General features: G+C 34.8%; 1 protein-coding gene across 1 annotated transcript; it reads right to left on the bottom strand.

Moving 5' to 3' along the window:
- Positions 1–5,371: 5,371 nt before the first annotated feature.
- On the bottom strand, positions 5,372–6,719 carry LOC115705063 (norbelladine synthase). The gene is made up of 2 exons (XM_030632302.2): positions 6,265–6,719; positions 5,372–5,898 (listed from the first exon to the last, which is right to left on the bottom strand). The coding sequence occupies exons 1-2, from the start codon at positions 6,449–6,451 to the stop codon at positions 5,621–5,623; spliced, it is 465 nt and encodes a 154-aa protein (XP_030488162.1). The 5' UTR covers positions 6,452–6,719; the 3' UTR covers positions 5,372–5,620.
- Between the last annotated feature and the right edge of the window lie 8,063 nt (positions 6,720–14,782).

Genomic DNA, 14,782 nt, shown 5'->3' with positions numbered 1-14,782 from the left:
AGCCTTCTCTCTCCCTATCTTTGGCCGAACCCACTCTCTCTCTCTTCCTCTTGAATTTCGAAATCCTTAGTGTATGAGTAGTGCCCACACACAGCAAGTGATACCTCAATCATAGTGAGGAAGATCATGAAGAAAGACTTTCAGCAAGAAGGAGGTTTCAGCATCAAAGATTCAGAGAAAGAAATCCAGGTTCAGATATTGATAATGCTCTGCTACAGAAAGGAATCGAGGGCTAGATATTTGAACGGAAGGAGTCATTATATTCCGCTGCACCCAATGTAAGGTTTTCTAAACTTTATATGTGTTTATTTCATCGTTTTAGAAAGTTCCTATTTAGGGTGTTAATAAACATACTTGTGAGTAGATCTAAGATCCTGGTAAAATAATTTCCAATATCATACATCTTCTTTTAAGATTCACTTAAAGATTCATCAGTCAATTCAGATTTACAAAATTTTTATCTTTAGCTACAAAATTCAGCATAACAGAAGTTAAAGCAACATTACCTTCCTCATCTTCACTACTCTTGGAGTTATTATCACTCCAAGAGGCTACCATACCTTTTTTATTCCTCTTCAAGGTATTTGCATATTTTGACTGGTTATGACCAAATTCCTCATACTCCTTGCACTGAATATTTTTCCTGTTAGATTGAAAAGATTTATAGGAAAAAGAAATACCTTTTGGAGTCTTAACATTAGGCTTCTTATTTCTAATTTTCTTTAAGCATTTTTGAAAATTCTTTGCAAGTAAATGTCATTATGACCATTTTCATCACCTGATGCTTTTTTTTTTTTTTTTTTTTTTTTTTTTTTCCAGTACTTCTAAAAGTGGTACCATGACTCTGATACCTTTCTACTTTCCTAGTACTGAAATCCTTTGCCTCTTCCATAATCGTGAGTTTAACATTGAATCTGTCAGGAAGTACTCGTACTATCTTTCTTACTAAAATAACATCATCAAGTTTCTCACCAAGGATAAAATATTCATTAGAAATGTCAGATAACCTTTCATAGAATTCAAATTATGTTTCAAAATCAGTCATTCTTAGATCATCAAACCTAATTTATAACATGATAAATCTAGATCTTTTAACATCTGCAGTTCTTTCAAATTGGGTTTGAAGGACAGTCCATGCATCTTCAGCAAAAATACAAGTAGAAACAAGTTTAATGAAACTTTCTCCAACACCATTAAAGATAGCATGAAGAGATTTATTGTTATAACTAGATAACTTCTCTTCTTCTGTAAAACTTCAGATTTTACTTTTGTGCTATCATCCTCATTTTCCTCCGAGGGAGGAGACTATCCAAATAAAATTACTTTTCATGCTTTTTCATCTTGTGCTTTAATGAAAGCTCTCATCCTCACTTTTTAGTAGGGATAGTTTGTGTCATTGAGTAACGGAGGATGAGATACCGAACTTCCTTGTGTAAAGAAAAACATTTCACACAAGAAATAATTTAAACGGAAATTAAAGACAAGATCTCATTAATATTTTAGTGAACCGCTCTAATACCAATTGAAATTCTATTTTTATAATTACCAAGTAAAATTATTAAACAATTTAAATAATGCAAAGCTGTAGTAAATTGTTTGAACATAATTTATCTTTGTTCTATCAGACACAGAATCTAACAGAGCAGAAATATATTGTAGAAAGTAAAAATGCAGAAAATAAAATGACACACAATATTTTATACGTGGTATCAGCAACTCTTTCGAATTGCTCCTAGTCCACAGGGCCACACCCATAGAATGAAATTTATTAGATGAATATCAAATGATTACAAAATCAAATTGACTTATACAAATAAAGACTCAATCTTTGAAGTTGCCGCAACTGTTGTAATCTATTCTTCTAATTAAAATTCTGAAGTACCGAGACCTTGAACTCCCTTCAAATTGTAGCACCTGCACACTTCATCCCGAAGAGTGACTCACATGCAATCTTCTCCTCGAAGAGTGTCTAACTTGCAATCTTCCTCCCAAAGAGTGACTCACTTGTAATCTTTCTCCCGAAGAGTGACTAACTTGCAATCTTCCTTCCGAAGAGTGACTCACTTGCACTTTTCCTCTCGAAAAGTGACTCATGAACAAGACTTCTCCCGAAGCTTGATGAACAATATCTAAGGTGTTTAGCTTGCACAATTTCAACAAGAAACAATACAGAATAACACAACAATAAAACACTAAGCACTTGTTGGACTCAAGTTCTTCACACAACAAGGAAAATACTCTCTAACTTTGAAAGTAATTTTAGAAATAATACACCAAGAGAGCTAACCAATACCAGCGACCTATGAGAGTATTTATACACTTTAGAAACCCTCTAGGTTGTGGTCAAATAACCAAGAAACAATCAGGTCAATAAATAAAAATCTTCCTAAATAGAAAAGTCAAAGTCTGTTTAAACAAACAGTCAGTCCATTCAAATAGATACATTGAACTTGGACAGGGTTTTTCAGCAAAATTTCCATAAGCAAATAAGGAAACTTTGACAACCTTTACACACAGCACACAGTTTCTTAGTCAAATCAGATAAAAAGGAAATAAATATGATTAAGAATTTCCTTTACATACAAGGATAATATCAAATATTTTAAATAAGGAAAATTCATATTTAACTCAAAAAGTCAAAAGTGAATAGAATATGATTTCGAAAATCTTTTCACACTAAAAAAGGAAATTATATTTTCGAAAATAAAGAATAAACAAATAAACCAATTTCAAAAATACCACAAATATTATTTTTGTCTATTTTATCAAATATGCCGATAAAGAATTTTACAGTAGCATACTATTATTGATGTATTTCAATATCAGTTCCCACAAATTTTAATTTAATAAAAGGTTTAAAAAATTGCTAACCAGATATTATGTATCATATTAGTATGGTATTGAGTACCTTAAGGTACTATATAGCAATAATAGTGCAAAAAATCAATTATAAAAAAATATAGTATAAAGATTATTTATAAAAAAATTAAAAAAAAAAAGACAAAAGATAAAATAAATTGCTAGCCAATTATTGTGTACCACATCATTATGTCATTGAGCACCTTAAGATGCCAATAACAGAAGATAATTTGTAAAAAAAAATCATAAAAGATAAAAAAAAGTAGAAACGACATAAACAAGTTATTTTCCTTTCTTATTATATAGTATTGTGGATGATGTGCCATAGACACGTAGCTCCCGTTAAAATCCTCGTTAAAACTTGTATGTTATAGTCATATACTTTATTTTTATCATTATAATTATACAATTATCGAAAAAAAACTATGTTAAACAAGGACATAGTATATTATAATATAGTATTAGGTATTTTAAGATGCTAAATAATAATATTTTATTAATAATGATTAAATAATTCACCGAAAAAAATTATACAAAAATTATAAATAAAAATCTAAGAATAGCTGTTGTAAAAAAAAAAATTATAAACAAGCACCACAAAAGCTGACATCTAGTTATTGGTGTATTTTAGTTTCCACAAATTTTAATTTAATATGATTTAAAAAATTACTAACTAATTATTGTGTACGTGAATTAGTATGGTATTGAACAACATAACAATAATAATACAAAAAATTATTTAAAAAAATAGTACAAAAATTATTTTTTTAAAAAAAACACAAAAGACAAAAAAAAAGCACTAACTAATTATTGGATATTATATCGATATAGAATTGAAAACCTTAAGTGCAATTAACAAGTACCAAAATAATATATAAAAAAACCTACAAACGACAAAGACAAGTCGTTTCACTTTGTTTTATCCAAACATCCATTTATATATAGATGTTATTGGTAGAAAATATAAGATTATTAGTTTTATAATAATTATAAGTAACTATATAATTTTTTAAAATAATAATAATAATTAGTGAATATTTTTTATTAATTAATTTCCTGTACAAATTTTTAAAGAAGAAATCAATAAAACAACACACACAAAACAAAAAAAAAAAAAAGTGGAGGGGAAAGGAATTGGTGAAAATACAAATTTAGCATTTTACCCTAATATAAATTCTGTAAATATAAAAAAAATTATTTTGTTAATATGTTTTGAACTTAGGCTATAGTGCAAATTGCACTACCACATACTGAAATTTTTAATTTTTTTTCTTATTTTATTATGGGGTAGAATTTTTTTCAAAAACATAGTATTTTTTTCTTTCAAAAATACTGTGTAAATTTTATATTGTGTACTATGTTATTCATTGTTGTTCCACGATTGTTTTTTAGTTAATTTTCAATTATTTTATTTTGTTATTTTACGGTTGTTTTATAAAAATACAGTATTTTTCAAAAAAATTCGCGTGGCAGTAAAATTGTAAACTTTTACTTAAAATTCAGTATTTTTATAAAAACCCTATAAAAAAAGAAAATTTTTTATTTTTATAGTTTTTAAAGTATAAGTTTGTAAAAATATAAATTTTTCTAAAAAATATTATTTTATGGGAAAATTTAAAAAAAGAAAGAAAAAATATAGAAAAAATAGCATAAGATACATGGTTACCTCCTATGGTAGGGTACCTAATTACCTTTACTTAATTTTTCCTTTTTTTTTTTTTTTTATTACTTTTTTCTATAATTTTCTCATAAAATAATATTTTTTGAAAAAAAAAACCATATTTTTAAAAAAAAAAAAAAAAATATAAAGACTCTTAAAATTTATAATTTCCTAAAAAAAAGAAATTGATATTTTGCCCAAACCCCCCCCCCCCCCCCCCCAAAAAAAAAAAATAATGCAAACTAAAACATGCATCAGTGATTGATATGAAGACAACACGTGCCAAGAAACAGAATTAGTAACTCATACGTAATGCTAACATTGCACAAAATAGAATTGCACTCAATAAATAAGCTCAACAAAAGAAATGCACACAAAAAGACAAAGGAAAACTCCCTTAAAAGAGATATATCAATACATCTCTATCTGTTTTAGTATCTGAAATAATTTTTTAGTTAAATTTTTTCCCATAATCATGGAAATTATAGTTATTTAAGACATCCTGTAAAATTTTAAGAAATTTAAAAAATTTTAATATGTCGAAAATTACGTTCAAGCAGTGTGTTCTACGCGTGACTATTTTATTTTATACTTATGTAAAATAGACTGTTTGAATATTATTTTTTATATTGTAAATTATTCTGAATTTCTTAAAATTTTGTAGGATATCTTAAATAGCTATAACGTACATGAATACGAGAAAAAATTAGACAAATTATTTTTTGAATACCGAAACAAGTAGAGAGTGCACCAGTACATCTCTTTTAAATGGATTCGTTATAGAATCACCTAAAGACAAATAATGTCATTAAAGATACCAAACGAAAGAGTCAACAATAAATGCCACCTGCCTCAATCATAATTTATCATAATTTTATATGTAAGGAGGTGGAAAGGAAGAGTCACTAACAAACATTAATTCTTTATTATATCTATAAAGAGATATATTCAAAAAAAAAACTGAAACTGAATGAACATGATTCGATTCTAATGTTTGCAAATCCATACATGATAAAACTTATATAAAAATATTGTAACATAACAAAAAGAAAAGGTGGTTTCAGACTTTGAGGTGATATATAGAATGTGTAATACCTTGTTTTAGGTGTTAAGATGATTTTGTGCCATAAGGCCAACGGCTGAGAGGATGTCAAGAGACACAAGGCAAACATTTTCAGCATAATCATCCTTCACTTCATATTCAATGGTGGACTTAATTAAGGAACAACCTTCATCTTTCTCGATGATCTCGAGTCGAACTCGATAAAGTGTGAAGCCCAACTCAAGGAATCCTCCTTCCACCACTTCCACTTCCTTCACTCGCTGCTCGTTGTCTATCTTCGTGAACTTCTCCTTGAAACTCTTGAACTTCGCCGCACCTGATGATTAGGAATATTTGCTTATTTTGTAAAAATAGTCTTTATGAATTTTTGTTTAATCAAGAAGAAAGTTTCATCAATCGAACCAACAAAGTACATCTTCAAGCACTTCTTCAAACAAGAGAAGCCTCAAAACCTCACCATCAATTAATTACATTCAATTAATTACATGTCAATCTATGTAATAAATCTATCTTTATTTTGGTTCTTTTCCTATCCTGTCCTTAAGCATATACAATCTATACTTAACATTTTTTTTTATTATATTCACTAGTTTTTATGAATTTTTTTATTAACAAAATAATCTTGTATGGTCGGAGAAACAATTGATGAAAATTAATTTATGATGATGAGTAGAGTACATACCAGGGACAAAATCTAGGTGGAGAATTGTTCCAACACCGCCGTCGCCTTCAACTACTTGAATTTTTTCAATAACAGATTTGAGTTGTTCCTCGATGAGCTTTACTAGACGAAGAGTACCATAGAGCTCCCAAACTTGGCTGGCTGGTGCCTTGATTTCTAGCTCATGGGAAAGTTGACCACTCACCATGTTTGTGTTCTTTTAGTTTGATTATATTGTAAATGGGGTTTTTGTTGGATAGAATAGATTGTTTGGATATATATGGTGAGATTTAGTATTATAAGTAGAATATTCATATAAGAAGACAAACTAGGTTTTTTGGAATAGCTTCCTAGAAACTTTCGTGCCTTTAATTTTGTTGTCAATACAATTTTAATTTATTGTTTTTAGACTTTTTGCTCTAATATACTATATTAGGAAACTTTGATTGGTTTGTGATTGAAAAATTATGTTTTCAAAAATGTGATTTGGAAACAAAAATTTGAATTTTATATGTAAAAATTATTTTAAAAAATCTGATTGGTTGTAGTGTGAATTAATGTTTTTGAGTTTTAAAATATTGAATTTTTGATTGGTTGAGAATCTTAAAATACAAAAGTAAGAAAATATTTAGAAAATTTTTAGATTCAATGATTTGAAAACATAGAAAACATAAAAAAAATGTTTTTATTTTTTAGCCTAAAATTCAAAGTCATTTTTTAAATTTAGTTTTCAAAAACTCCCAACCAATCAAGAATTCTCCTTTCGACCGTCACTTTTTAAGTTTTCAGTTCTAAACCAATCAAGCCCTTAGATTATTTTCTTGGAGGGATCTTTGGTGTTAAGTGTACTGATACAAAAGGTGGTTAGGTTGGTTAGGAGTCAACAGTTTTCAACTAATTCTTCTTGATTAGTTAGTGTTCTGTTATTCACTTTGTACATTGTATATAAATACAAAGTTTCCTCTGTTAAATGAATACAACAGATTTGGTTCTCTCTCTCTCTCTCTCTCTCTCTCTCTCTCTCTCTCTCTCCAACATAACATGGTATCAGAGCTGTAGTCGTTCACAGCTATGGAACACCAAACGGCTAGTAATGGTGGAGCCTCAAGATTGAACCAGGCTCAAGGTCAGAATCAAATGCAAACTCTTCTCCCAAGATCCTTTCCTATATCGTTCTCTCACTCACTGTCAATTAAACTTGATGAACACAATTTCTTGCCGTGGTAACATCAAGTTCTTGCCTCGATTAAAGGCAGCAAACTCTAGAAATACCTGGACTCTACTCAAGCTCCCTTACGATATCTCTCTGCTGAAGATGAAGCTCAAAAAAAGGTTAATCCTGAATTTGAAGATTGGGAACAGTAGGACAATCTTCTTGTATCTTGGCTCTTATCGTCCATGTCAGAGAAAACCACAAATCGCATGGTTGGATGCGATACAACAGCTCATATCTGGACTACCTTGAATGAATATTACACTGCCCTTAATGTTGCAAATATCAGTCTTTACAAAACTTAGCTTAGAAATACCAAGACGACAGGTTTTTTAAATGACTATCTGTTAAAGATCAAAGGTCTGGTTGATCTTCTTGCAACAATAGGTCACAAACAATCTCATCAAGACCACATCGAGGCCATCTTCAATGGTCTCCCTGCTGAATATGATGTGTTTGTAACTTCTGTCACAACCAGGAAAGATGCCTACACAGTACCAAAAATGGAGGCTCTACTAATGGCTCAATCTGCTCGCATAGATAAGAATGCTAAAGCTCTCGACATTAGCAAAAGTGAGGAAAATCTTGCTCACACCAGACCATTTCAATATAGTTTTCCCAACAGAAACCAGTTCTTTGGAGCACAAATGCCATCAGGTTTCAATCGTGGTTTTCAATTTCGTCCATATGAACCTATGCAACAACAAATGAATCGAGGGATGTATAATTCAGGGTGAGGCAACAACAATGGAGGAAATCGGGGTCATTTTCAATCTGGTCGTGGACAGACAGCTTCATCAAATTCAAAGCCCCAATGCCAATTGTGTCACAAGTTAGGACACACTGTGAAACAATGCTTTTACAGGTTTGACAAAACCTTTACAGGACCTGAATCTTTTAACCAAATGACTCCTGTTGCTAATCTTGCTGAAATGCAAGCCTATGTTACCACTTCAGATACTGTTGCTGATGACAGTTGGTACCCGGACACAGGAGATACTCACCACCTAACCCTAGATGCCTCCAATCTTGCCTCTAGTAGCAATTACACAGGTCCTGAACATGTTTTCATGGGAAATGGAACTGGTCTCAACATTGACAACATAGGTAAATCCTCTTTCATCTCTCCTTTCACCTCTCAAACACTATCCATAAACAATCTTCTTCATGTTCCCTTAATCACAAAAAATTTGCTAAGTGTCTCTCAATTTGCCTTAGATAATAATGTCTTTTTTGAGTTTCACCCCTCCCATTGTTTGGTTAAGGAACAGGGTACCAAGAAGATCTTGTTGGCTGGGAAGCTTGAAAATGGGCTTTACAAGTTCACTCCCACAACCTTCACTCATCTCCCATCCCATGTCTCACCACAGCTGAACATGCCATCTATTTCTCATTGTCTTAGTCATCAAATGCATTCATCTAGTTCTAATTTTTCCTTATGGCATAGTAGGCTTAGCCACCCTACTGCCAAGATTGTAAAATTGGCTCTCAATTCTTGTAATATACCAATTTCAAATAAAAATGATGCAGATTTTTGTTCAGCTTGTTGTCTTGGTAAACATTATAAGTTACCATTTTTGTTTTCCACTACGACATATCATGAGCCACTCGAACTCCCTCACTCTGATCTTTGGGGCCCCGTTCCAATGAATTCTTCAAATGGCTATAGATATTACATTAGCTTTGTAGATGCATATTCTAGGTATACATGGATATACATGCTAAGAACTAAAGATGAGGCTTTATCAACATTCACCAAATTTAAGACCCAAATAGAACTGCAACTTGGTTTTAAAATCAAAACATTACAATCGGATTGATGTGGGGAATTCAGAGCCTTTACAAATCTGTTAGAACAGTGTGGTGTTGTTCATAGACTTGCTTGTCCTCACACACATGAACAAAATGGGGTAGTTGAAAGGAAGCATAGACATATAGTTGAAACTGGTCTTACATTGCTTGCTCAAGCCTCTCTTCCCTTCTCTTTTTGGGATGAAGCTTTTAGAACCAGTGTATATCTCATAAATCGAATGCCTAATGACACAATTCAAAATCTTTCTCCCTTAGAAAAATTGTTTCACACCACACTTGATTATAACACCCTTATAGTGTTTGGGTGTCTATGCTATCCTAACCTAAGAACTTACAACAAAAACAAATTGCAATATAGGTCAATACCATGTGTCTTTCTAGGCTATAGCATGTCTTATAAAGGTTTTAAATGCATGTCTAAAGATAAAAGGCTATATATATCTCGGGATGTTATATTTCATGAGTCTTGTTTTCCATATGCTGAGTCTTTACATCATAAAAACATCACTCACTTCCCTACACCATCACATAGTATTCCTCCTCTGTCATCTTTACTTCATGTGCATCCCATTCCACCAATTCCCACTCCCAACAACTTACCAACTACCCCCACTGTTACTACAGTACCTGAGTCACCATCGTTGTCCACCAACTCTCCCACCAATCCCATTACAAACCCTGTCATGTTTGATATCCCTGTGCAATGTACAACTAATCTTCCTTGCCTTACAGAGACAGAACCAATTCCTTTTACTGTTGCATCTGGTGTTCCCACTGTTGCTGGTGTTGAAACTGTTATTTCCAACACTTCCAACGATCCTCCAAATCAGCCTACAACTGCTACTAGCACCACTGTAACATCTCATCCCATGATAACCAGACTAAAGGCAAGAATTAGAAAACCAAAAGCCCTGATAGCCTCGTGTGAGCCAAGAACAGTACAAGCTGCTCTCAAAATTCCAAAATGGAATAATGCTATGAATAATGAATTTCATGCTCTTAAAAAGAACAACACTTGGATCTTGGTAAGACTTCCACCAAACAGACAACCGATTGGCTACAAATGGGTTCTCATAGTTAAACACAACAAGGATGGCTCGGTTGAGAGGTTCAAAGCTCGACTCGTTGCAAAAGGTTTTCATCAGCAAGTTGGGTTTGATTACTCTGAAACCTTCAGTCCAGTGGTTAAGCCAATCACTATCAGAGTTGTTCTCACCATTGCCATAACAAAAGGATGGGCAATTCGGCAATTGGATGTCAACAATGCATTCTTAAATGGTGACCTCAAAGAAGAAATATACATGCAGCAGCCTCCGGGTTTTGTTAGTACCACTCATCCTGAATATGTATGCAAGCTTAACAAAGCTATATATGGCTTGAAACAAGCTCCTCGAGCTTGGTTTGACAAGCTCTCAATTGTGTTAATCAATCTTGGGTTTCATTCATCACCTGCAAACACTTCTCTTTTTATCAAAATCACCTCAACAACATGTATCTACATTATTGTTTATGTAGATGACATCTTGGTTATGAGCAACAATGATAACATAGTGCATACTCTTATAACAGATCTCAACAACACTTTTGCTCTCAAAGATCTTGGTGAGCTTGATTATTTTCTTGGCATTCAGACCCTTCACACATCTGACGGCCTATTACTCACTCAGACCAAGTATCTACAAGATTTACTCTGCTAAGCTGAAATGCAGAATGTGAACACTCAAAGTACTCCAATGAACAGTGGCCTTAATCTGTCCCGCTATGGAAGTGAGCCTATGGAAGACCCTACTCTATACAGGTCCATTGTTGGGGGACTTCAATATGCAACAATAACTCGGCCTGAACTTGCTTACTGTGTAAACAAAGTATGCCAATACTGTTGGGTTTTATGCCCTAAATAAAATTCTATTTCAATGTAATCCAGATTATTCAATATCAATAAAATAACAGAAGTATTTTTCATTCATTTGTGTATGTTTTGGTTCATCTTATCAATTGTTTGTCTATTTGATTTATAAATTCATTCAAACCCTTTTCACATACTTGATCATGTTTACTGTGTTGTCAACACAGCGGAAAGTAAACATGACTATGTGAATAAAGATTCCTAGATTTATCAGAACACTGGGTTTTACTGATATGACAATCTACAACAGAGTTTACTTGCATTTGGAGAAATGCCATGTTCTTTCCAGAACATTGGTTAAAGTAAAGCTTGGGTTGGATGCATGGAGTATGCATTGGAATGGACCGATATTGAACTTTGAAATAGATTTATTAAACTTATTGTAATATCTCTTCAATTCAATATCACTTAGTTGATCCTAGATCAAATGATCTTAATCCTGATAAGATTAGGTTCAATCTCAAGAGTATTACTCGTGTTCTTTGATTTGTTAGTTAAGCCTACTTTTGGGTCAGGGTGATACGTACATTTTGGGAACACGGTAGTGCAATTGAGTGGGAGCGCTAACATAAATATGGAATCTATAGCTTCTATCTGGCGAATAGAAAGTAAAGGATGATTTCCTTCGAGCTTAACCAAACGAAAAATAAATGGTGGAGTACTCATTTCACTTAGCTGAAATATCATTTATACAGGGTTAAGTGTTTTAAGGATAAAATACATTGTAGGGTGTTACGGTAATTAAATTCCTTTACAGTGTAAATCATCCATATAGAGGATCATTGATCAAATTAGGATTATAACAATGGATAATTAATGACGTGTCTATATGGTGGAACATATAGAGCGTTCTATATAACTGAGAGTGCAATTCTAAGTTCTATGCGTGGATTCAACGAAGAATTAATAAGTCAGTGAATTTAAGTTGTAAATTCTTGATCTGCTTATTGGAAGCTCGGATATGTTGACCGAGGTTTTCGGCAACCAATAAAATATTATAAGATTAGAGAGCTGTAAGAAGATTAGAGAAGGATTTTTACGTGGTTGGAGCGTTAATGAGCCTTAGTCCACGAGTCTTTGTTATTTATGGATGTATTTAATATAGAGAATGTCTTTGGTGAGTGTTTACTCTTATAAATACAGAGAATGTTCTTGGTGAGTATTTACTCTTCTTGCTCTTATGCAACCCAAGATTCTCGACCCCATTTAATGAGCTTTGAGGGGGTATTTATAGTGTTTTTGGTGGGGTGATCCCCAAAATTATTGTACATGTGTATCTGTAAGTATCCATAAAGTTGGGCATTCCCAATGAATATACCATGAGTAATGCATGGTCAAATCCCTAGGTGCTGTAGGGCCTTTATGTGGAATGTCCTTATTGTCTTTTGACTCACGTGACTCTTCACAGTGTAGCCGTCAATAGACTTAAATGATCATTACTTCACAGCTGCAGATTGGGGGTTGTGCCGTCAGACTCTATTGCGTGTAGCAGTCCGAACACGCTTCCTCCCATGCGGCATTAAATGCGAATTGACTGCTCAGGGGAAGCCTGACACCTCGCGGAGATGCCTTAATATTAGCTGGGCATCCGGGAGCGTATGGGGCTCAGCTTGCCTTCTCCGGGAGGCACGTCCCGGATGCTGCCTTATATCACAAAGACTTAGCAAATAATTATAGCATTAAGACGCTCTGATCCACGTGTCCCTGTCTAGTTGGTCCACGTATATTGGGCAAAATCAGGGGCTACATTTACCCCTAAGCCTTGTTTATTTAAAAAATAAAGCGAGGCTTGCTTAAGTGCCTACGGTCGACTCCTTAGTTTCCTGGCACGAGCTTTGAGCACGTGAGGGTGCATTTAATGATCGCCATTAATGCAGCGATTCACTTTTTGCAGATGTCGATTCGTTTCATGCCCATTGATTGATACGGCACATTAATGGTGTTAGACGGATACTCAAACTTTTCCACCGCTTTAATTATGAATCGATCCAACCGTCGATTTTTGGGAATTCGAATCGTGCGCCTCCCCAGCCGTTCGATTGGTAGGTGATAGTGCCTGTTCCTCATGCATTCTTGCCTATAAAATCCACCACCTTTCCTTCATTTCGGTTACTTCCCGTTTCTTGCCAACTTTGCTCGAGTTTCCTTTCCTTTGTTTGATCGACAACAGAACCCCCAGTTTCAACACTTCACTGTAAGTTTCTCGCATCCCTTGCTTTACTGTTTGCGTTCATGGCATGCTTTACTTATCTGTTTGTTTTTTCTGGGTTTGGTATTTGAAGTTTCTGGGAATGTATTCTTTTGGGTTTGTCACGTAACAGGTCTAGATTCACCATCTCTGGTGTTAGGGTTACTCTTGTTACGTACTTGTTGTTATTTTTTGCAAAGGACCATACGCTCTTCGTGTACTGGCCTTCTAGGGCATAGAGAAGACTTTGTTTTTCTCAATTTTCTGCCCTTTCTTTTTCTTTTACGCGCAATGTCACCTTCTGTGAGTTCTTTGCACCCGAATTTTGTCCAGGAAATCATTCTAGGATTTTCTGGTTGACAGATGTCCGGAGGGGGCCTCTTTCCAGCGGTTAGGGGACTCCCATTCCCTTTTTTTGATTTAGGGTTTGGTATGGGGCCTAACTGCTGGAATCTTAACTCTTTTTTTCAGAATCAAAACATGTCTGTGTCCGGTTCAAAGTCGTCCAAGAAGAGCGGTAAGCGTCTGGCTACCCTCGAAGACGTCTCGCTGGGTCCCGTTGCCCAGGAGGGGTATAAATCTCGGGCCACAGGATGGGAGGCAGCTGAGCTTCATTCCACCCTAACCTGCCCCCACCAGCTAGAGAAACATCGTGGAGGTGGCTGGAATCAAACCCTCGACATCCGGGATGTATCACCGGCCACCCCGAGATGCGGAGACGCCTAACCATAACTATGGCGGCTTCGGGGCTTGGAGCCAGACGCACCTGATGGCTGGGGCCATGCTTCCTCTCCAAGACTATTTTATTAATTTTTTAGTTTTTGTCGGCCTCGCGCCATACCAACTGATTCCACAAGCATACCGCCTGCTTTCAGGCTTGTTCATTTTTTACTCCGCTCGGGGATGGGGCTCTCCCACTCCGGCGGAGATTTTATATTTTTATGAACTTGTTTCTGTCCCCAAGAAGGGGGACAAATTTAAAGATGGTTTTTACGGCTTCCGGGCCCACCCTTCCAATGATGGGGTGGTCCCTTATAATAGGCAAACTCATGTTAAGGAGTATCGCCACCGCTTCTTCTTCTCCTCCGGGTTCCGAGTAGTGGAGCACCCGGAGCTTCTCACAGAGTGGGTCAGGATTCCCCCCTATGAGCGGACCGCGCCTACTCAGGTCTTTCTACGGAGGGCCCAGGTCTTTGCGACTTACGACCGGGCAGAACTTGACGTCGGGGGCCTAGTCACGACAGAGAATTGCCGGAAGGCCAAGCTTATCCTGCCGCACCAATCAGTGGAGGACTATAACCTTTCTAAGGTTATCTGTCCAAATGTGAGGGTGCTTGCCGCGGAGAAGACCTTCTGGGACGAACTCATCGCCACCGCAGAGAAGAAGTACCAGGAATACCTCTACCGGAAGGCCTAGGAG

Source organism: Cannabis sativa, chromosome 1 (assembly GCF_029168945.1).
Source record: "Cannabis sativa cultivar Pink pepper isolate KNU-18-1 chromosome 1, ASM2916894v1, whole genome shotgun sequence".
Taxonomy (NCBI): domain Eukaryota; kingdom Viridiplantae; phylum Streptophyta; class Magnoliopsida; order Rosales; family Cannabaceae; genus Cannabis; species Cannabis sativa.
This window is presented reverse-complemented; position numbering and strand designations above follow the sequence as displayed.

Coding starts and splice junctions, on each gene's coding strand:
- LOC115705063 (XM_030632302.2), bottom strand. CDS start 6,451: ATGGTGAGTGGTCAACTTTCCCATGAGCTAGAAATCAAGGCACCAGCC. Junction 5,899..6,264: donor CCACCTAGATTTTGTCCCTG/GTATGTACTCTA, acceptor CCTAATCATCAG/GTGCGGCGAAGTTCAAGAGT.